At 43.9% G+C, this 24,665-nt stretch overlaps 1 protein-coding gene across 1 annotated transcript; it reads right to left on the bottom strand.

Moving 5' to 3' along the window:
• Window positions 1–4,818: 4,818 nt before the first annotated feature.
• POLR1D (RNA polymerase I and III subunit D) lies at window positions 4,819–24,296 on the bottom strand. Its single transcript, XM_084271036.1, has 3 exons — window positions 24,198–24,296; window positions 13,985–14,059; window positions 4,819–6,181 (listed from the first exon to the last, which is right to left on the bottom strand). The coding sequence occupies exons 1-3, from the start codon at window positions 24,221–24,223 to the stop codon at window positions 5,896–5,898; spliced, it is 387 nt and encodes a 128-aa protein (XP_084127162.1). The 5' UTR covers window positions 24,224–24,296; the 3' UTR covers window positions 4,819–5,895.
• Between the last annotated feature and the right edge of the window lie 369 nt (window positions 24,297–24,665).

Genomic DNA, 24,665 nt, shown 5'->3' with positions numbered 1-24,665 from the left:
TTCACCCTGCTCTAGCCTAACACCCTGCAAATGCCAGGTGTTATCCCCGAGCACTGTGATTCCTTGTAGGCATTTACAAAGCAAACTACAGAAACAAAATTTCCAACCAACCACCCTAAATATAAGCCTGGTGGAAGGGAGGGAAAACTCTCTTGCAGCCCCTTTCCCTGTTGGTTCAGGTAGAACCTGCCTTAAGCATCGCGGGGTTCATCCGCGAGAAAAGGTGATGGAAACTCCTGCTGCTGGCCAGGCAGCCGTGAGGGCCAGGGGAAGCAGTACCCAAATCATGAGCCCCAGGGTGAAAACAGGACCAGTAGGAGCTGCTGGTGACCCCACACTGGTGTTCTGGCTTTCCTCCCCTTTTAACCTACATGTCAGTGGCTCTATGAAGACAGGGCGAGGTCCTTGGCTGGTACAAACCACTCCAGCTCTGCTGACAGCAGCACTTCACTGATTGACACCATGTGAGGATTTACTCATTGACACGGGGCCATCCGCTTTCCCAGGAGCCTACAGTTTCTCCCAGAGATTTATTTATGCAGAACAGTCTCAGGCGTTTGACATTAAGGGGCCCTTTGTGGTAGCCACAGCCCACACAGCACCCTGATGGGGTCCTCAAGGAGGGAGCCAGGTGGACAGACCATGGGAGAACCCACCCTCCTCTCCTCAAGGCATCCTCAAGATCAGGAGAGAAAGGAGGAGGTAACACCCAGAGCCAAGGTCTTTTCTGTACAAAACATATTCTGTCCTCCAAAGACTTTGCAAGTGCCTTCTCTGCATGGAAGGGTTCAGAGAGCATTAGAAACTCAACCAGCAATGCCATGAAATCCCAGCCACGCTGCCTCTCCGATGCTTCAGGAACACAGTGCGTTAAGGCTGAAGAGCCATGTTTTAATTTAGGGGGCTGCTCTGGGCAGAGTTGCTCAAGTTTAGACATCCAGATTGACGCCACCTATTTTGCTTACCTTCCTTCTGGCTTTTGCTACTCTTCTGGTGTCTGATAACAAGGCAGGGAGAGAAGACTAGATTTGAAAATCATATAGAAAATTAAGACAAAGCAATAGCTCACACAGAGCTTTGGCTTTCTTTGTGTATTCTACACCTTTCTTAATATTGTTACTACTGGACTTAAACAATGGCTCATTACGAGGAACTGTCAGTCATCGCTGTTCCTTACAGCTTCACTGTTTGCTGCCATTTTTCTCTCTCTGAGACACTTTGAATGACTAGTGTTGGCCAAACTTTCACCACTCATGGGACAGGTGGTTCCTAGAGCAGCAGTATTTCCATTCTGCTTGCTACCAAGAGCCTCTGTGGCATCTCAAGGCTTGTACTTGCAGTCTTAGAGTCTAATTAAATCCTCAGTCACACTGATCTTCGACTGTAGTCCAGACAGCCTGGTCTCATCCACACCATTAAAGATGCCATTGCCTGCACCTTCTGACAAAGTTTTGATTTTTTCCAGTGCTTGAGGTTATCCACATGAAGCTGCAATGCAATTTGATTTCAAAGCATCCCTAAGGCATCTGCACTGGGTATTCCTGCACCTCAAATCCCCATTTACAGAGAAGAAACTAAGGCCCGATTCTGCCCTGCTCACTGCCAAAGCCTCTGTGGCCATGGCTTGCCCACATCCACAGTTGAGGCTCATGGCAGTGGTGGCTTGTGAGTCTGGAGGCCCCAGGGCTGCACAAGCCCATGGGACCGTATCCAATGTGGCCACACTGGGAAGCTGATGGCCAGCTGCAGAGTAGCCCAGAGGACAGGAGATGAATGAGAAGCACAACGTACAGCACTTACGACCATACAAAACCCATTCTTTATGGTACAAACACAGCCAGAGCAACAAGAAAACCTGCTTCAGATCCCACAAAGAAGCAGTAGATGGGAAATGAACTCTTCTCCAGACACTACACCAACGTTACAGGGCCCTGCATCCCCTCCCTGGGGCACCACGCTGCTTCCCACACCAGGTTTGCACAGTTAGCCCTGTGCAATTGCAGTACCAAAGGCATGGGATGCTCTCAGGAGGGCTGTGCAGAACTCACACCACTCCTTAGCCAAAAGCATGTGGCTCAAGATTCCAGTCGTAACCAAGTCTTATCATTTTGGGCAGCAGCAGCTTTTGTATGAACAGGAAAATTGGGTGTCAACCCAACACATTCTTCTAGCTTTCCCTTACAAACAAACGTTTGTTTTTCCTGCATACAGATGGAGATTCAATGCTTGGAGGTTCAATAGAGATGCAGCCTTCTAGAAGTGTTTTAGGAGGTGAGGGCTAACTGCCTGGGAGTCACTAAAGCAGTATTTGGTAAATTCAGAGCCTAAGCAATACCAAACCGATGTAAAATCAATAAGGGAAGTATATCCATGGTGCTCATTTGGGACTTGGTGAGGCTGCTGAATATCTAACATAAAAGTATTTGAGGATTTTTCAGTCTTAATACTATTGTATCCAGAACTGAGGGTGTGAATAGATGGGAGTTTACAGAAGTTTTAAGCTTTTTAAAAAATTTAATCAGAGCTGTGGCCTCTTTAACATTTACTCTTGACTATTTCCTATGGCCAGTCACTAAAACAAAGAGTATATATTAACGCAGACCAGAGTTTCATTCATAGATGATGAGCTACAACAGGATTATTTGCAAGTGCAAAGATCACTCACATGAATAAAGATTTGGTGGATCAGTGACTCTACTCATAAAACGAGTGAAGTCCTTCTCCAAACACAGCCTAAATACGTTTTCCCACTACTTACCCAAGCAAGTCTGTTTCTGTGTTGTTCTACTTTAATTAACTGAAAACACAATTATTAATGAGAGCTACCATAGGGCAGGAGGAGAAACAAACTCCTCAGTGATCAACTTGCAGCCACGACACAAAACCCCGTTCTGTTTGCGCAGGAAAAGCAACCCCCTCCTGCTACATTATCCCATTGATCTACAAACATTTACATCCCCTTTGTTAACTGGTTGGCTGCAGAAAGTTCATAATCTCTAAGGAACTACAACTGCACCTCAAGAAGCTTCCCTGATGGAGGCTTGGGCCAGGCTCAAAACCCAGGGTGTATTTTTGCCTTGAAGTTGTGTTACACATCAGACGTGTTGGGCTTTGTTTGGGTTGTTCATGTTTCATTGTATATTAATTCCAAGTGGGTTTAGAAAAGGGAAGAGGCTGTACAATGAAAGCAGGAACTGTGTGTTACTACATCCCCTGCCAGCCAAAACTAATAGAAGTATTTCATAAAGCCCAACCATAAAACAATGTGAAAGAGAGTATGATTTGCCATCTACAGGCTGATGAACACGAACATTTGGGAGAATTTCTGTACAGCATCATACTAAAGCCTAATGAACAAGTTCTTGTTGGCTACAGAAGTGAACAGCCTCACCTTACTAACCCGTTGCCCACACAATGTGCATCAAAACAAAACCAGACAACACTGCTACCTCCCAGATAAACAAGAAACACCTTTGAAGTATCCTTGCAGCAACAGGAATGTACAGAGCATTCCCCTCCCAGGCTGTAACACACTACTATGGGAGAACACACTACTTGTTTATGTACTTATTTTAAGGACTAAGCACTCTTACAAGTGTTCTGAGTTAGAGCACTTAGTGACACATTTTGAACAGTCATCTTCAGCTTTGAGCTTCAGGGTTGAACTCCTGTCCTAATGGTACCTTATCAAGGCGATGCTGGCGCTGCAGGGTACGAGCGCCGGCAGCCACAATACAAACCTGGCTTATGCACCAGCTTCTTCATTTCCAAAGTGATCAGCTGGTGAAGATTTGCTGTAAGAACAGTTAATGAGCAGCAGGGTTTTTTTGGGGGGGTTTATCATGGACACTTCTGAAAGCGCTAAAATAAGGATTCAACCAATGTAAGATGAGTAGTTCACCTGTAAGTCAGAAAAAGGTAGAATTAGATGCAAACTTGCCACCACTGATGAAGACAGGCTTTCTCTAGCTCTGTTTTAGGTCATGTTAGATCCTCTCGTTAAACAGTCCATAATCACTTCCCTGCTTGAAAGCCTGGCTTAAATGAATGGAGAATCAACAGCAGCACTTAGCTAAAATGGGTGTTGGAAGGCTGTAGTGTGGAAAATTCTCAGACACCACATTGTCACCGCGAATCAGACCAGCAAGAACGCATAGGAACTCATCCTGTGGAACATCTCCAGCCCCAATCCTAACCAACAGTGAGATGAATTCTCTGCTGGAAAGCTGCATCCACCCAGCACTGTCACTGCAGCAGAGCCTGGCTGGTATTGCAGGCTCTGTCCTTCCAAAAAGGATGATTAAGTACAACACAAGCAGTGTCCAGCAAAACAGGGGCTGCAAACAGCATCTTTGCCTTGAAACCAAAGAGAGCCCTGTGTTCTCCAAACACTCACTCTTTTAAATAGCTGGAAGTTTTCAGAAAAGCTGGGACTTTTATTATAGTGCTTTGGCTCCTGCAGGGAAATAGAGAAACCACCACGTCCCAAGTGGAAGTGTAAAGGCATCCATCCTTTTGTTGGACACACCAACCCTGGCAGCCACCGGCAGCTTCAACGCCAGCACAACTCCCTTTCCATTACTCGGAAGAGTAATTCCCAGCCCACAGCTCATCTCCTAGAGAACCTGATCGTCTCACAGGCAATGACGGGCAGGTCTGTACAGCCAGCCGAGGTATAGAGATGCCTATAGGTGGCACTCTTGCCCTGACACAACTCTGAAGGACTAGGAAGCGCTGGTCCTCTCTTCCCTTAGAGGAGACGGGCTCATTCCCGTTAAGAAACCCATTAAAAACATGAACTCCACGAAGCTCTTTCAATGAACGTTCTCGATTTTTATTGTCAACACACTTGAAAACGGAAGCCTATGTTGAAAACACTTCATTTGAGAATAGAGAAATACAAAATACCTCACAGGGAAGTTTGTTATTGTAACACAAACAGAGGAGAGGCGTGTGGATGTGTATTATCCGTGCTCCAGGTCACAGTTTAGGAACTGCACCCCTACAGAACTGTCCCACAGATTTGGAAAGCGAGCATTTGGCTGTTCTGAAGCATCACCTCTGCATTTCTAGCACTACACATTTACTCTGTAACTTCCTAGCAGTGGACAGAGAACATAATTGTGTCTTCAAGGTTTGTTTTGAAAGCACCATGACAACAGACTGTTCAAACTACTTCCTTACTGAGGGATGTCTAAACAGAGACAATTATTGCAGTTATGGCTTTTTTTTTTTTTAGGGGTAATGTTTATTATTATCTATGACAGGTTTGTGAATATACAATAACAAACAACATCAGTATTTCCTGGTAGTTACTTCTGGAAAGCAAAAAAACCAGTGTCACCCATTTCAAATTACTCCTTTTTATACTAAAGAAAGGAAACTCTCATATTCTATACAAAAAGTATGTGCTTGGCCAGGCAATGACCAGCTTTCCACTCTTCTAGGTTCTGTAAAAACTAAACTAAATGTGCAAAACCTCTTTAATGGGTTAGCAGCAAAGAAGTTCTGCCAACTTTACACAATAAATAGATTTCTGCTTAACTTAATTTCCAAAGGAGTGACATGACTAAACGAGTCGTATCAGACAGTGACACACACACACCACGCTCCATCACCATCACCAAGCTGAGTCAGAAAGGGCCAGAGGGATGGAGCAAAGGGAAAGGAATGTCTGTTCTAAAACAATGGACAGATTTATGCTGCGCTTTGCTTTTCTCTTAAAGGTCCCGAAGGAAGGTTTTTTTTAAAGCTACCTCTAGGTACTTCTCACCCAAGCAACTCGGTTCAAAATTCGACTTTGAACAGCACCTTCTCCTGAAAAACTGAGCCATCCCTGCAGTCTGATGCTTAATGACCTTCCTGGCTTGTAACCACACCTATGTGGCGCTCTCCTCATCGTTTGCTTGATCGCTGTTCATGCTTTTCCTTTGCGTGCTGGTTCCTGTTCCGCTGCCTCGGAGGGGAGTAGCTGATTCTCCTCCTGGCCTGGAAGCTGGGTGTGTAGGGATGAATTCTGCGTTTCTTTGGTTTCTCTTCTTTCCTGCTTTTGTTCGGCTCAGGCTCCTTACTGTCTTCCTTTTGCTCTCGGTCTTGGTCTTGTTCTTTTTGAGATGGCAATGTGTTTTTGATGGTATTAATAAGGAATCTTTTATTTGTACCGGCAAGAGGACATTTCAACCTGTGAAGACACCGAAAAGCGATCAAAAGGCAAGGTAAAAACATCCTGAAACAAGTCTGAGATTTTAACTTCAATGATTTTAAGACAGGTTTGTGCTTTTGGCTTTCCTTGCATGCCACCTAGTGTAAACTCTCAGTACAGAAAGAGATGCTCAAGGTTGTCTCCGGTCTCCTTTTACGTTACTCTACAGGATGAAAGTTATTTTACAACAGTGAAAATCCACACGATGTTCACAAGGTAGCACGTGCAGGGGGAAGCCAAGGATGACAATATATTTTAAGGTTCACGGTGCTTAACTTAGGTATTCAGGAATTAAATATTTAAACACATATTCTAAGTCCACCTGGAACCGTTTCCAAGATCATGATCTACTAAAGTCAGCATTATTTAATGAATTGAGATAAAGACAGTAAAAAGTACACTTGCATGAAGAACCCAAACAGCTGTAATAAAACAGACGTGATGCACACGTACCCATTTTAATTTAGATTGTCAATAAAATATTATATGTTTTTTTCTTAGACAGAAAGGATACTTATCCATCTCATTTCCATTGCTTCTGACAATCTCCTCTTGCACCTTAACACTTCTGCACATAATTTATCAACTAACTTAAAAGTAAAACAGTAGCCTACGTTTTACTTAGCTTGTTGGTACCAGTTGTATAGTACTTATTCCCAATTCATCATCTCTTACAGAATGGAATGAGAAGCAGCAAGTTAAATATATTCCTACAGTAAGCAGAAATCACTCTGAAGACTCTGTTTATAGTGGGAGCTACCGCAGTGTTGGTCTTCACAACATTTTTGAGTCTGCATGCCAGTGGTGAAGCTCTAAGAAACCAGAGCTGTTGGAGACCACAGTGCCACTCACTGACTCAACTATGGGGTCAATGAATCCTAACAGTGTAATGTTCAGATCATCTGTTCTACTTGAATATTTCTCCTAAGTGTAGAAACTATACCATGACCATTTAAAAACCATTGATGCTTTCATCAGAGGTATGAGAACAAGAAGTTGTAATGAAGATCATGTCAGATTATTTAGCATACTTCATGACTTTTAACCGGACATGGCATTCATTGTGGTGTTTGCTTCACTGCCTCCTAAGCATTACAGGTAATTGTTCTTGTCCTAAATCCTCAAAGACTTTTAGAATTATACACAGTTCCATATCTGTGAGGTATTTCTTGAAACATTACTAAAACACACCTAGCTTTAGAGTTTTCTAAACTTTCTGCATCTAAATATATAATTGTTTTGCTCAATTCCTGGTTAAAAAAAAACCCCAATCCTATAGATTTGTATCTAGTATTGCTGTTTTGTAAATTAGAGACTGTATTTATCTATGAACTACAGGCTAAAAATACAAGGCTAATGTATGGCATTACAATAGTTTCTAGTTCAAGCTAGATCAGCTGTCAACATGGATGCTGAACACGCAACAGCACAGGTTACACACAAGACAGAACCCAAACCAGCCAATGTTTAAGTCCTCTGTATTCCTTCTGCCACCAATAAACTGTTGTACCCCAGACATTTCCTACCAAGGTGGGCAGCTTCCTCCAGGCTGCATCCAGGCAAAAACTGTAGCACGTCTCCTCATTCTGCCTTTTTCTTAAGAGCTAATGCATTGATTAAGCACTAATATATATAGCACCACAGAACAAGACAATTTGCCCTAAATAAATTCACCTTGCTGAAGTATTACTTTCTTTTTGGCACAGCAAGTGCTGCCTGAGCTATACCAAGAGTGAAAACTGATGCAAAATGCAGGGCTTCAGTGTCAGCTAAGAGATGCCATTAGTTCACCATCACACAGTGATAAAAGCGAGCCACTCAGCTTTCACAGAGCAGCAGTTAAGCTATGGCACTGCAGAGAAACACCTGTCCTTACTTCTACTGACCTGACTTCAACAAAGCAAGTTCTGCCTTTCAACTTCAAAGGCACTGAGAGGTAAAACATGTGTCACATTGCACATTTATCGGCCCATAATGTTTACATAGATCCATGGTGTACAGGGAGCTGTGAAGATTAAAAGTGAGCTGTATTAATCCACTGATACCTTTGTGAGCACTTCTAACAGTGAGAAAACTGCAGAATGCTTCTACAGTTGATCTCCCTGAGGTCAGGCCCTTTGGATTGATGGGGGTCTGATCCAGCATCGCTCAGTTCAGTGTCGGCATCGCCCTCAATGTCAAGTTCTGAAGGGCTGGGAGGCAAGCTCAGCCTATCCAAGGTGGAACCAAATACTGCTGACTACCAACAGTGCCACAGAATAGATTTTAAAAGCTTTTTTTTTTTAAGAAAGAAAAAAAAAGACAAAAAAAGAAAAAATAGGGAAAAAAAAGAGACATCTTTAAAAAAATCATTCAAGTTCTTGAATGAAGAGTGCCTAAAACAGAGCTGCAGGCATGACCAAAGCAGGCATGCAGTCTGCAATTCCACACTCTTGTCTGCAAAACCAACTCCAGTTCTGCAGCAATGTTTTCACTCAATGTAAGGGTCCATTTTTTTGCTTTGCATACTCCAGTAAGCTAAACCATGCTATTCTTACCTGTGGAGGGGAGTGAGGTTCTGGGGGTAAGTCCCACACACCCCAAAGTATCCCCATTATATAAATGACAAAGAGTCAACATTGCATTTTGAGGGGAAAAAAAAATAAATTGCATTATTGTGAATATAGGTCAAATCTTAACTCTACTTTTGACATTTTAAGCCAACTCTGTGCAACACCACAGAATGTCCAGCCAATCCCTGTCATCAAGTGTAGCAGTGGAGTTCAGCACAGAAGTGTACTGTACAACTTCTTAACAGTAAAACACACAGACATCATTTAGGACACAAGAATACAGTGCCATGTACCCCAGTCTTTTCTCTGCTGAGCAACTGGACAAATCAAACAGGCTCAGCACAGTCAGCCTCAGAATACAGTGCAAATCAGATCTTTCTGGAAAAGCAAGATCATTATGCATGAACTTACAAGTCCCATCTCTACCACTTCCAAACTGCCATGGGAAATACAGTATCTAACAGAAGAGTGACTGAAGGGAAAAAGAAAGGAAGAAGAAAAAGCAGCTAGAGGTTGGTTTGCTAAACCAACTAACTCAGGCTGTTACCCTGGTCTCACAAAAGAGGATGCCTGGGACGGCACTGCAAGTTTTTATGTATGGTCTTGGCAGCTGATACAGATGGCCGGACTTTGGATGGAAACCTGTGTTCACAATGTATGTCCTTTGCAACCTCTGTCTGTGCTCTGCTCTTCCTCCTCTTTGCATTCAAAGAAGAGAGATGTAGTGGAATCACACTGCAGTGTTTCTGCACAGTCAGGCAACACCCACTGGAAGACAAGATGCAACACAGCATTTCACAGCAACCCTTCGGCCTCATCTTCACTGTTGTGCATTCTGCAGTACCTCTGGCTAACAGGCTTGACTTTGAACAGAAAGCTGTCTAGAAGAATGAAAGCAAATCTTAGGATTGGTTCACAGGAGGATTAAAAATCATTTCATGCTTTCAACACTGATCTTCTCTTCACTATTTCATCTGCTCTTACAATGTGCAGCTGAACAAACCGTCCCAAAATATCTCATTTTCCCTATCTTATTTTAGGTAAGCTTTCAAAGTAAACTGAGAAGATTACACTCAGCTCAACCTTAGCTCACTTGCTACCAGCATCTTTGAAGACCAGATTGGAGAAAATAAAAATAAGAGCCTCTAGAACCTGACCACGTAGTAGCATTTGCAGCAGGTCCCATTTTAAGGGGCCATAACTCCACTGCTGTAAGAAGCTTATGAATTATGTAAGACCAATAAAACTATTTAAAGACAGCTGAGCTTTTTGCTTGATTTTACCTTCAAGTGTTATTTTTCTGACGTCTTTTTAACTTTCTGATGTCCTTTCTCATCTCAGAAGTTCCAGCATCACAGCAGCATCACTGAAATTTAGCCACAGATTCTACTCCCTTTTGCTCAGTGTTTCCAGGATTTAAATACTTTCACAAGAGGATCCTCCCTTACCCTAATCTCACACATTTTCTGAGTTGTGATTAGCTCCACTCATGCTTGAGTGACATACAACAGCAGCAGGATCTAAACCATGCGGTACCATAAGGAGGTAGGAATCCCCCAAGAAGAATCACTGTGGCCACAGAGCACATGCAAAAGGAGCACTACAGGAACTAGAAATACTGCAGGGCTGAGAGCAGGAACCTTGAAGACATCCAAGGGACAAGTCACTACTTGAGAGCAAATAATGTGAGATTACTAATACAGATATCCAGTATTTATTGTGAGGGCTGGAACTAGATGACCATTGAGGTTCCTTCTGACCCAAACCGTTCTGTGATTCTATCATTTGTGGATTAATTTGCCATGGACCTAGGTACTGCCAATCTAGAGTCCTGAGGGCATGGCTGCCAGTCAGCTTAGACTCTTAACCAACTGAGAGCTCACACAGCCCATTAACCATGCTGACAGTTGCTCCACGTCCAGAGTGTCTTAGATAATTTCCCTTCCTGCATAAGCTCTTGCCTAATATCACTGCCAACCCCCCTGTTTGGAACAAGCCTTTCTACCACCAGCATCTAATCCCTACAGGTTTTAGCACCTATCCATGTCATCCACAGAAAATCTGTAAGACACTGTTAACACTGGGAAAACATTCCCAGATTGGAAGAAGTACTAGCAACTGTCCCATATCTCAAGGCTGAGTCTTTGTATCGGACTTTGGCCTCAAGGATAACAGCTTGGTAAATTTTTCTGTACCTGTCAGCTCTGCTAGCTTGGATACTTGCAACTCAGGCTCAAACAGCAACTGAATATCCATCTCACATGAGGAGACAGAGGCAAGTTAGGTAGGGGTGCTTGGGGAACTTCTCTGAGCAGTGCACTTGGACCAATGGAGAGCTAATCATTCTGGATAGTAGTGGATCAGTGCCCTGAACCTGAAAGCAGTCCCAAAACAACAATGTTCAGAGGCTTGCTGGCTAAGGTTTTGCTGCCATCAACACCCACCAGGATACTCTACTCTTTTGTAATGTTGTGCACAATATAGCTCCCCAGGAACGTAACCTCCCCACACTCCTCCCTTTAACCAATTCCTGTCAAATGCCACTGACTCCAGAAACATATTTCCAAGTATTCAACAGCTGCTGGAGAGCAACATAAACTGGAACCAGTGAAGTATGAGCAGTAGCAGCCTCTGCTTCTCCTTACCCAAGGACAGATGACAGAACAAATCTTTTCTTCATTGGCTGAGTTGCTTCAACTATCCAGTGTCAATGCAGGACTGTTGGCCTTACACTAGAGGTCTCCAGGATTTGTGCATGTCTTCTCCAGGACTCCTCTGACAAAGGGCTGAGGAAATCCCAGAAGTCCTCATGAAACACACCTGCAAGCATTTTGAGTTTGGCAAGGAAGGAAGGTTTTGTGTTTTACCTCTTAAGACTCTGATTTTAGACAAGTTGGTGATGACCTTATCTCTCTGCTTCTCCCAGTTGTGCTTTCCTGGATTTACTTTACTAGTATGTATTTTAATGAACTAACTTTGCTTCACAAAGCTCAGAGCAGCAGTTACTTTCCACTCAGGAGTTCAGTTGCAAGGTCTAGTCCCAAATCTAAGCTCTCAAGCCCTTCAGGATTTACTGTAACATCAGTTACTTCTGATGGCATTTTGCTGGAGTGCTCAACTAAGCATAAGTAAGTTTTCTTCCAAATATCTTACTCCACATCTCCCACATACATATGCAATACTTAGTTGTTGGGCCAATTCACAAGTACCAGAACAGCACAATGGGGCATGAAAATCAAAGGGAAGAGAGCAGTGGCAACTTCCAGCTGCTGTTCTGCCTCTTGTGCTTGCATGAGACACCAGGAGCTTACTGGGAGTCTCCCTATGGGGGGATTTATACCTTCCTTACAGCCTCACAGAGCAGCTGTACAGTAGCCTATGCCAAGTTCTACAGCAGCAGATTTGTGACAAATGGGATTATGACTAGTATCTCCTGAGGATAAATTCAGAGAGGGAAAAATCCCCAGAGAAGCATCATATTAAAAAAAACCCAAACAAACCACTTCTGAGTGCAGGATACCCTGAGCTGCAGACTGCCTGAAGCTGGAGTAGTACCTTGAGGAAATACAGCTACTTTCTTGTACTGTTCCTTCTCCATTCCTTAGGTACTGTCTGTTGACCAGTGATGGAGACAGGGCACTGCAGAGATGGATCCTTACTTCAATGGTCTCAGTTCAGGATATCACCATGCCAACACCTATGGTAATCTTCCTCTACCTGAAGCCTTCTTGAGAATCCTCTCCTACACTTAACACAACCCTGGCCTGGCTGGCCACTATTTCACTCTGTGGAACCCGCAGTTGTTTTAGAGGTCACCCTTGCCTGGCAGGTCTTGGGCACCAGGCAAACCACACGCCACCATGAGCTGATCATCACAGTCAAAGCCACTACTCTTCTACAGATAAGGAGTAAGAAGTAGCTGGAACCAGGAGTAGAAGCCCATAGACACTCCAGACCACACAAGTGGCAGCAAAGTTGCTGAGGGACACTTGACTACCTTCCCAACAGAAATCTTCAGTCTCTATACCTGGAATTAACTTCCAAATTCACAGTAACTGGGTGCATGCATTACTTCATGCTGCTAATTATCCACACTGGTTTCCCTGGCCATTTGGGAAGGCTGACAGTAAAAGCACCCTGTATTGGTATGGCTATAAGCACTCTGGGTAATTAAACCAATTGAACAACGTTAACATAAAGGGCACAAACTGCATCTCCAGCAGAAATATAGTAAACCCAAAAAACTTATTTAGGGATTAGTTTTTCAGCAAGACACTATTTTAACCTCTACCAAGCCACTAAAACAAACACAGCCAAGAAATCAGCTGAGCACTTCATTAACCATGCTGGCTTATCTTTTACTGCTCTCCATGGAGGAAGCCAAACCTCATTTACAGATGCTTTTAATGCAGTCAACTGGTGCACTACTTGCACGAACATCTCTAGATCCAATAGCTTCTCATCAAAGCCATATACATTATTTTAAGATAAATTACTCTCCCCAGCAGGTTATTACTTCTTTAATTACAATTTACATGCATTATATTCTATGATAATCTAGCTGTAAAAACTGAAATACTGCACTGAAGAATTAATACTGTATTTCACTTCAGATTTAAATGCCAAGGTTCTTTTTCCACTTGCTATACAAATTAGCTCCTGGGTTTGGGGAGGGATTGAGTTTGGGGGATTTTTTTTAGCATTAAAAAATACTTCCTTTAAAATTGGATTATACTTTAAGTTATTTTTTGGCTGCAATTTACACATGGATTCTCTATTAGAGGATTTGGTTTAATTTTTATTGTTTTAAGAGTTTAGGTTTCTTTGTCAGGCTATGAGTGATTTTAAGCTAAACAGAATTGAGCCCAGTAACATGTGGCCAGTACATGCACACTGTAGCCACACAGTATTTTAAAGACTCACAAGGTTCCAATCCAAACTTTGCAATTCCATTTATTATAAAGAAACACTATTACAGAAGCTACTCCCAGTCTTCCAGTTGTTTTGACTGCAACAACAGTCAAGTAATTTCACACAGGCAGAACTTACTTCAATTTTTTTCTTATCTGGACTCATAGTTTTGCCCAGACAAATTAATATCTGGATGAAGACAAATTATTTAAACATGAAGCGAATTAAAAGGTAGAGACTTTTAATGTCTGTCATGCATTAAATGTAAAATTTATTTTAGCATCAGTCATAGCATTCATCTCCCCTTGGCACAACTTACCAACCCATAGCTCCCATTGTCTCAGCTCTGGTTCTCCCACGTTTTGCCTCTTTAAGTAACTCTTCCACAGCCTTCCTGAATTGAAGGAAAGAAAAAAGTTACCACTTGCAGAACATTAGAACTTGTCACTTTATGCCCTTATGTAAATAAAGCTGAGAGCTTCTTTACTTAAATAAGAAACAGGCTACCAAAATCTCCTTGACGTTCCTATTAAGATAATTCAGATTCCTATGCACTGAGATTAAAAGAAATGTTTTGACATATTAAAACTGTTGTAAATACAACTGTGAGACTAATTGAAGAGTAGAAATAAAGTGTGCAAAACTGATGTACTTCACCGAAAGGCACAGCCACTGTCACTTCACCTTGTTGAGTGCTCTTCCCTGCTGTCAATTCACTTAGGTTCTTCCTCAGGTCTTTCAACCACAGCAGACTTATTTTGAGCACAGTTAAACAGCACCAGTGAAATAGCAAGCAGTCAGATGACAGTAAAATCACTGCAATTACCAGCTATCAAACTTTGTGTAACAGTGGAAGAAAAGAGTTCATCTCTGGGGGTATGGTCTGCCACCATCCAAAAAGACCAATCCTTTACACTACCAGCATCTTCTAGAACAAACTGGCCAGACTAACACTAAAGCAATTCATTAGCTATGCTCACATAAAAATTTATCAGAGAGTATAAATTATGCAAATTACAGATAACTCCTGCAATGTCAGTCTTTCTGTTCTCTTTACAAATTAATTCCATTCTCAACTATAACTTAAGTAACTGCTGTATAGTACATGGTTGAAGTTAATGAGAAAGCCAATGAGCAAATAATGTAAGTCATTTAATAATTGAATGCACAAACTAACAATTTGGTTAGTTAACGCTAAGCAATTGTATGTGTCAACCACTAACAACTGCAGGACAGAAAAGGGAAGCTATGCATCTGGCCCTAATACCCAGCTAAACATTAACAACACTGATGGGGTAAGACTGAAGGCTTGAAGAACTGAAGGTAGGAGGTAATGAAGAGGGTATTTATTGTTTAGCTCTCCCTGCCATGCTGTGCCAGAATGGCTGCTGGCATTTGGACTATGTGAACAACACAATCATCATCTTGATAGCTCAAGTGTGTGTGTAGACTGTGCAAAAGAGGTAACTGTCAATAGACTCAACTCAAATTTCAGGGAAGCCATGTCCCATCACGTTGTTATGATATTATCAGCATAGCAGAATTTTGCTGCTTTGCCATGGATTAAAAAAAGCCTGAGTATCAATTTTGTTGTCAAGCCAAAATTGAGACTTGAGAAGACAAGAGTCATCATCTAATGGCAGAAGCAGGCCTGAGAAGAAAAGTAAGCAATTTATGTGGCAGGTCCATACGAAGATCTAACAAGTTAATGCTGGGCTCTAAACATCTAACAGAGTGGTTTATTACCACTTAGGCTATTAAAGTCTACATGGGAAACACAAGAGGACTTTGCCTTAAATGCATACACTATATGTGCAAAACAGGGAATGAAAATAAGCAGTACAGAATTTCCTTCAGTAGCTAATGAGAAAACGTTCTGCAGCTACAGAGCAGCCTGGGTATGTCAGCCTAGATCTAACCTTCCCCAGTCTGTTATGGTTTCAACATGTGTCTTTACCAATTCCCTTCAAATTCTTCCTCATTCTTTAGGATAGGCTACTGACATTTTACAAACAGCTACACTTTTTCTTTTGGGCATGCTATGTTTTTCCCTATGGTTATTTATATAAATACATATATTTAAAAAGATGATTTATATAACCCTTTGTTCCAAGGGGAAACCATTTCATCCAGCCAAAGCAGAGACCTGTGCCAAGCAGACACACAAATGCTCACTGGTCATAAGTTTTTCCTTTGAGAGTTTGTGTTTGAAGAGCTTTGCAAAGGAAAGCATCCAGGACTTACAGAGAAACAGTAGTAGAGAAATGCACCAAAGTTTGTAGCGTTGCTTCCCTGCACACTGGTCTGTTAATGGCACATTGGTTCAAGGTTCCTCACAGAATTGTCTCTCATGTAAGGTGATAGTATGATCTCAGTAGCAGCTGAGCTTGGTGTACTCTGAATCCTTTTTTAAGGATACATCCCATTGCAAGGATGTGTCACAGCACAGGCATTCATGGAAACGGAGTATCTGCTCAGGTAAAGTGTCACTTGTTCAAGGTACCCTCAGCTAGATGCTAAGTACAGTGTGGGCAGCCTCACCAGCTACTGGTGCCTTCCCAGGCAGGAGGAGTGGGGTATGTGGGACAGCTACTCCCAAGAACAAAAAACCCCAAAGCCAACGAACCACAAGGGTAAGAAATCCAGGCTCTACCACTGCAACATGGGAGATGTTGCACACACAGGTCTCCATGAAATTACAGCAAAATTCATAAAATTTATTTTTTGTCCAGGCCCAGAATGTGCTACCTGAGCAGCCTGAGACAGTTTATAAGTGATGAGAGCAGGAATATGCAGCCTTTATGAAAGCTCATCCTGACCCTTCAAACAACAATGTCAGATGAAGAAGAGGAAAGAAGGAAAAAAAAAAAGCATCTGACTTCAACTTAACAGTTACCAAACTCAGTGATTGTTTTGAGAAACATGACTAAAAGCTAGATTAAAAGCCACCATATCTGTCACTATTTTATAATTACAATCATAAACCAAAGTATCTGAGCTACAAAGCACTAATAAAACACACACACATACATATTTTAAACAGCTACGCATCAGTTTTAGAGGAAAACATCACAATAAATTAATACGGTGACACCAATTCTATTAACTTAGGTAGGAAATACAAGCCATTAAATGCTTGAGACTTGTTTTATTCCCCTCTGGTTATATCAAAGATCAGACTGACTTGGTATCCATCTCAACAGCCTTCTCAGTTGACATCTTCCTTTCTTATCAAAGACTGTTTCCTAATACTGGTATTTCACCATCACCCTTACTCACTGCACCTTTACAAAGCCCTTTTGACTTGCACAGACAAATGAAAATATGCTCAGATACTCTTTGAAATAACGTGTTTCCACTCCCTGAACTTACATCCTTTACACAAGTAAGCCAAAAAGCTATGCAAACAAGGTTTTTACATTTGCTTTTAGAGGTCTCCTGGGACTCTGCATTCCTTGCTCTCTTTATTTTTACAGCTTGGTTACAATATAAACAGTCCTGTGGCTGCCAGCTTCAACTCCAAGAGCAGCAGCATGAGCAAAGGGAACACTGCACGTAACTTTCACATGAGAAAACCCCAAACACTGGGACACTGATAGGAGGCAAAATTAGGGACAGGAGCACATTAAAGACGACTAGCATCATTCTGGCATTCTTTTTATAGCAAACACCACTTAAAACTTGCCTGTGTTAATCCTTTTATGGCAATAAAGCTTAGCTGCAGGATTACAGTACCACGAAGGTATAAGCAGTGATGTTTTTATTTTCAAATGCATGGTCCAAGAGCTGTTTACAATTCTGAGGGTTTAAACTTAACTCCTCTATATTCCAGTTACAAGCAAAGCTCCTGTTGCAAAAATCCTAACACCCTGCATCACAAATGTGCACGGCCCAAGAATGGGAGAACATCAAAAGCTCCAAAGTCAGGCAAAACCAGAGATACTTTCTATTCTTCACTCAGGGAAAGCACTTTATATTTCTTTCTGAAAGGTCAAATAGACAGACTGAGAAATGCATAATCGGTAATAAATAGGTATGTCTGGTACAGTTACAGGCAATGGAAACACCCTGTCATTACAGAGACCTCCCAACGGTTGTAATTATAGACCACTCTACTAGAAGACGTATCACAATGGATGTGACAGCCAAGAGAGGCCAGGCAGACACAGCTTCATGCCCAGATCCAACAGTGGGAAGGCTTAAAATCTACTCCCAGCAGGCAGATGTGCACACCACATGTACACACCGGTGGTCACACAGACCACAGGCACACGCACAGAGCGCTCACACCCACAGCTTCATCCTGCTCTTCTCACTGCCTGGCTGTAGGAGCTCCAATGCTTCAGCTCAACTCCACTTGCTGGTACGGACCCTCACACAGAGCTGGCTGGGACACCCCTGCTCCCCCAGTACTCAACACCACTGCAGTCTTGTCTGTAAAGACACAAAGGCACACACCCATGGAGAGCCCCTGACCCTACAGTCCCTCCAGCATCTGGCCAGGGCTCCCCACTGCCTCTGACAGGTAGCTACTCCTGTGGTCCTACTCTTAGGGATACAGCTTGCCTCCCAGCTCCCATCTTATTCACCACTCACCAGCTGGATCCAGCTTGATCTTTACTAGTAGGAACAGGCTCCCTCACACGCTCCCGCACGCTCTGGTGCTGCAGCACAGATAAATGGGTCCTCAAGTCTATTCCAGTGGGTGACACTTGTTTTTTTCTCACTCCATGAAATGTCATGGCACTCAGCCCTCCAGCCCAGGGTCCCAGCCCAACTGCTGGTATCCAGACCTGCACTTGTTCCAGCTATTGGCAACACAGATGCACTATCCCTCCAACCCACAGTCTGGCTCTAATTCCTAGCACTGAGGTGCATGCCCCCTCCCCTCAAATGTAGTCCCTTACCCAAGAAAGAGATAGAAAATAATTTAACAGGAAGATAGGACAGACTGCACTGATCATGCACAGGGCATGGCCAGACAATCGTACCAACCAGCAGTCTATTTAGACACAACCAAACCTTTCTATCCCCTTATTCCTCTTTTTTCCCCACTCCTGCTTCTCCCTAAATCACCTGAACTCATTCCTTTCCCTGCCCTTGGTTCCTCCTGTACACATCCCATAATAAGCCTTGTGCAAGCTCAAAATGCTCTTCTCCTGCACCCCATAATGAGGCCTACACCCCTAGGCAGCAACACCTTTAAGTCCCAAGGGTGCTCCAGCATTGACTCATCTTGATAGGTGTGGCACCTGGAGGCCTGGACTGTCTCCTGGAACTCGCCCTGTGAAGGATCCAGAGAATCCATCCCTTTGAGTCCTTACTGTGGCCCCTGTCCTGGTGCTCCTCTGGGCTCATGGAAATAAGACTTTTGACGGGCTGGTGGCTCCTGGGAAGGGCCTGGGAGAAGCCAAGGCTGGGCACTCTTTGGGCTCCTTAATCCACCACGGTCTCTCTTTAGTCCTCTGTGGGTGTGCCTGGGAGCTTTCGGCACACAAACTAAGAACTTCTGCCATCTCCACCCACACCATCAGCTCATTAAAGATCCTGATGAAAACTTCAACAAAAATGCTCCTACTGGAATCGCTTGACAGCACGCAACAGAAGTGCACAGACCTGGAGCAGCAGGGCAGTGTTCATACTCAACATGAGTCAGAGGAGGGGCATCTTCAGCTGGGACTCTTCAGCCTTGAGAAGAGAAGACTAAGGGGGGACCTAATTAAAGTTTATAATTATCTGAAGCAGGGGATGCAGGGGGAATGGGCAGCCCCTTTTCAGTGCTCTGTGGAGACAGGACAAGGGGCAATGGCTGCAAGTTGGAGCACAGGAAGTTCCACACCAACATGGGGAAGAACTTTTCCCCAGTGAGGGTGCCAGAGCCCTGGGACAGGCTGCCCAGGGAGGTGGTGGAGTCTCCATCTCTGGAGAGATTCCAGCCCCGTCTGGACACCTGTCTGTGCAATATGAGCTGGGGAGCTGCTTTGGCAGGGGGGTTGGACCCGATGATCTCTTGAGGTCCCTTCCAACCCCTACAATTCTATGATTCTATGATCTTCCTCCACAGCATTAGTATGGCTTGCAGTCCATACCACTACTATTCAAGTTCAAAGGCCAGGCTGATGCAGCTTCCAAAGTCATGTTTAAACCCACCTCCCGAGTCTCTCTAGGTCCTGACAGCAGGCTTCAAGTCCAGGAAAAAAAATAGAGCTTTTTTTCCAATCAGTTTTCTCAAAGAAGCTTTATGCTGACTGTAGAACTTATTTTTAACCATGCATGGGACTAGAAATAGAAGTGGATGTTAGTGTTCTGAATAATTAATAATTAATAAAGACATTCAGTCAAGTAAAGGACTAAAGTTACTGCCTTCTACAATAAAGGAACGGTAATGAAGGCCAGGGTTACTTACAATTAACTCCTGTGAGCCAGTTTGTCCTACCTGATCATAATTACTAAGAAAACTGATGAGAAGAAATAAAGTCGAAGCCACAACGTAAAGAACAAGAATGTGAAAAAAAAAGCACAAATGCAACAAACTTTGGTTGCAACAACATTGGTGCAAAGGCAAGGACACCCCACGTTGGGCATATGTTGCAGAATGGCTTGAGAAGCAAGGCCATGAGCCTCTGGAGCAGGTGTCCAAGTAGTGGCCTGTGTAAGGCCAGGCCCCATGGCCTCTTGGTGAGAACAGAAGGGTCAACAATTGGTCAGCGTATCCTTGTGTATCATACAGCAAGGCCACAAGATGAGGGAGTAAGGAGCTGTGATAAGGATTCAGTGTTCCTGGGACTGAGAAAGAGACATGATTCCCAGGCTGCAAGATGGGTGGAGTATGTAAATGTAATTTTTAGTTAAGAATCAATTAAAGTACAGTAAGTGTGACACGTGGTAGGAATAGTATAAAAGAAAGTGTGTGCTTGCAATAACGCTGAAGTGTTCTACCAATCACATTGATTGGCAGCATTCTTCCCTCTCATGGCAGCAGGCATATGAATGCTCTCATTCTTTGCCCATCAAGTTTCTTACTTATTTAAATATTCTATTTCTCAGTCCAACTAATGCTACTTGCAGCACTTTCCTGTGCTGATATTATTACCAGTATTCCATTCCACACAGCGATTTTAGCTTGCAGACCACTTTCCCCCCCCCCCCACACCATGAATATAGGGAAGAATGGCCCACTGAATCATGACACTTTGATTTTAACTGTTAAAAACAATAGTGAGAACTATCAATTAATTTCTCACAAGGCTTGTGTGTTATAAAGTGTAATCAGGATGCCTGTGCAGCAAAAATATTAGACCATTAATTCTCACCTCAATTAAAGGCCTCTTATTACTGAATTATAGCATTCCTTGTGATTCAGAGCGGCATCTCCTTAGGAAACACTTAATTCCAAGTAAATGATACTCTAAACAAGCTTAGTATGCACTTTTATTAAAGTATGATATCAAAGGTTGTGAAATCTTTACAGCTGTTGAAAGACAGAAGGGATTATGGAAGGATCTGGACACGCAGCATAACAGTACTGCTTGCTTTATATTCTTAGAGAAACAATGTGTTTTCTGTGCTTCAAACAAGGGAGAGAAGGAAAAAAATACATTTTTTTTTTTTGCATAGGGATGAAAATGTTGACCTCTAATATCCCAAAGGATATGTAGTTGAAATTAAGTAGGAAAAGCAAGTACATGTTCTTGCTGGGGAAACAAATTGATCAGATCCTAGTAGTGGATTTGTAACTTCTTTTCCCTACTCACTTCTAGGTCACATCCTCACAAAACCATCGATTAGATATTAACAGAATTCAGCCTAAAATTTTCTTAGAATCAAGACTTTTGTCTCAAGACTCTGGGTCTTCACTGACATACCAGCAAGTCCACAAAAAAAAAAAGTTCATTCTTCCAACAAACATTATCAGGTGAGATGGAGCAGAGGAACTGATTCAGCACAGCATGGACAGTACTGCTACTTCACACACCTGTGGTATTTACAGCCTTTGAAGTTTTAAAATCCAGAGTATGCAACAGTCACATGGTAACTTGTGAGTTAGTATTCAGCTTTGGTAGCGACTATCACTTCCTATTAGAGCGAGGAAAACATCAAATACAAGGTCAAACAAGAGCCAGACACAGTAAAACTGAAAAACATTAGCAGGAAAATATAGCAGTGAGGATGAAACAGAACAAGCAAGATGAAGAGACCTTGCTTTGATAGCAACAAAACAACAAAATAATACGATGACAGACTTGTCTTAACAGATCGTTGTTTAAAATGCTGGGACACCAAAAAAATTGCTTCAGACCTGAAAAAACACACACAGAAGTAGTCAAGCTTATTTTTTTCCCCAATGGTAAATTAAATGCAGACAACCTTAAGCTGTTAAGACTTGTGTGTTGCAAGACAAGCCTGAATTCCAAGAGAGACTAATGAAAATATAGTAAAAAATAGATAAAATACAGGAAAAAAATAGATGTTACACCCCTAAAAATCTACCTAAAACAGTTAATACTGTGGCTACTGAACCAAAAACTCATCAATCCAGGTTGCTACCCATAAGCTGAGTTGTTACAAAGGCTAAGGTTATGAAAAAATAACTGATGATAGGCAGGATCCAGGACAAGAAAGTGAAAATCATCAAGTACCCTTTATTGTACTCATGATGTGTTCAGAGACAATTAAACACACAGGAAGGTGAAGAGTAGCTTGGATTGAAGATACCAGGCAGCTGAACCCTATGATATACCACTTGATAAGTAATGCTGAACTTCATCCTCATTATCTACCATACTGCCATGGAAAAGGAATGGTAAATACCAACTCAGCTCAAAGCCCAGGTGGAATAAAACTTCCAGTCTGGTTCCTGGGAAGGAGAGCATCAGGAAAGCATCAGCCTGGGGAGCACTCAGCTGTAACCAGGGAGCGAGCAGTCCTGCCCTGAAATGCCCAGAGGACCTCAAGTCCCCAGCATGACAACAGCAGCCAGAAGACAGCACGAAGAACAGTGAAATGGTTTCAACTTGCTACGAATGAAAAAGGTTTAAGTTTAGAATGGCACTAATAAAATAACACTCATGCATATATAAAAAGAAGTTTTAATTATTAAAACGAGAGCAGAAGTAGCCTTCCAAACATTAAAGGCCTCTTAGAAAGCATTATGCACTCTAGTTCTTCCACCACCCCAGCAGCATCGTGTTTGTCACATTTCAAATACTTTCTGGTCATAAGGAAAACCAAGTTATTTGGTGTAAGCACTCTCAGACATGGTTTCTTAAAAGTAAATGGAGACAACCACGGGAGAACAGTTCACATGGTCACCACTTCACCCTAAGTTTCACACGGCCATATGAAATGTGCAGCTACTAACAGGCAAGCTTGCAAAAAAACCCCACAAAATCAAACCAAACCCAACCCCAGACCATTCCAAAAAATACAAATAGGATTATCACCCCAAAAATCCATCATACAAACACCTGAGGTCTATTTTTCTAAAGCAAAACAGAGGCCTGCTGTTAATGAGCATCCAAACATGGAAATCTGCATTTTAATCCTCCATGGCTGCTTGGGAACTCTGTAACTCAGTACACACTGGAAGATGCATCCTCTCCTCCCAACAAAATGCAAGGTAGAAAGCAATGAAAAAAAAAAACCCTAGATAACTGCCAAGCATTCTGTATTATTCCATGCAAGGCACAGGGCAATTTTAACACCTACCCACCTGGCACATCTTCAACACTGAAAGCTAATAGAATCATAGAATGGGATGGGTTGGGAGGGACCCCAAGGATCATAGAGCTCCAACCCCCCTGCCACAGGCAGGGACACCAACCTCCAGGCCTGGATCTACACAAGGTTGCCCAGGGCCCCATCCAACCTGGCCTTGAACACTTCCAAGGGATGGGGCATCCACAATATTCATACGAATGTGCTTAACTTATTTTTATTTTTACTTTATCAAGTACACGTAATAAATTAGTTCACGACTGATGAAAGACGAGCCGCCCAACACTTCCCGGTCTCACTTCTAAGCAACACCAGCACACATCTCAATAACGTTTGTTTTTTAATGGATTTTTTTCCCCATTACTTAGGAAGATTTATTTTCGGTTGCAACTCCCTCAAGCAGGGGCTCCGGAGTTGCCCCCCGAGGACGCGGCACAAGGCAGCTGCCGGCTGCGCACCGCACAGCAGCGGGACCCAGGGCTGCCGGGCAGGGCCAGCCCGGGCTCAGGGCGCTCCGCTCCACCGCCGCCTCACGCCCGAAAGCCGAGGCCCTGCGCCGGGAGGGGCCGTCCCACGACCACCTCCGGAACACACCGACGCGCAGTGCTGGGCCCCAGCCGCCCATGCAGAGCCCCGCAACCCGCCCCCCGCTCCGCAAAGCCTGGAGGCCCGTCACGGGCGGCCCCAGGTCAGCGCTGCTCCAGGCCTCGCGGCGCGGGGGGCGACGCCAGGCCCTGTTCGGCGGAGAGGCCTCGCCGAGGCTGCAAGCTCCCGCGGCCGCTAAGCCGCTCCCCCACTCCCCGCCCGCCCCTCACCTCTCCAGCTCCGGGTCCTCCTCCATGGCAGCGCGGCGAGGGCGGGCGGCGGCGCCCGCTCTTTCCCCTTGCGGCCCGGCTCCTCAGGCGAAGGCCGGCGCCATGTCCTGCTCGCGGGCCCGGCTCAAGGCGGAGCGGAGCGGCGGGGGCAGGCGCAGAAGACGGCGAGGACCCCGGCGGGGAGGAGCTGGGGCGGTGCGTGCAGGGCGGCGGCTGCTGCTGCCGCCACACCCCGCTGGGTACCTGCGGCCACCGGTAGCCGCACCCGAGAGGAGAGCGGAGGCGAGCCCTGTCTCAGCGGGCTCCTGGCCGCCCCGCTGCATGCCGGCGAGACCCGCCGTAAACCTCCGCCTCAGCGGTGGGAGCGCTGTGGGTGCCGCGCTGGGAGGAAGAAAGTGTGGGGCGGCCACCGCCCGCCCGCGGCTGGGCGGGAGCAGGCTCAGCGCTATGGGAGGTGGGAGCGGCCTC

Source organism: Gallinula chloropus, assembly GCF_964237585.1.
Source record: "Gallinula chloropus genome assembly, chromosome: 1".
NCBI lineage: Eukaryota > Metazoa > Chordata > Aves > Gruiformes > Rallidae > Gallinula > Gallinula chloropus.
Note: the sequence above shows the minus strand (reverse complement) of the source record. Positions and strands in the feature narration are given on the sequence as shown.

Coding starts and splice junctions, on each gene's coding strand:
- POLR1D (XM_084271036.1), bottom strand. CDS start 24,223: ATGGAGGAGGACCCGGAGCTGGAGAG. Junction 14,060..24,197: donor GAGGACCCGGAGCTGGAGAG/GTGAGGGGCGGG, acceptor CCTTCAATTCAG/GAAGGCTGTGGAAGAGTTAC. Junction 6,182..13,984: donor ACAATGGGAGCTATGGGTTG/GTAAGTTGTGCC, acceptor GTGTCTTCACAG/GTTGAAATGTCCTCTTGCCG.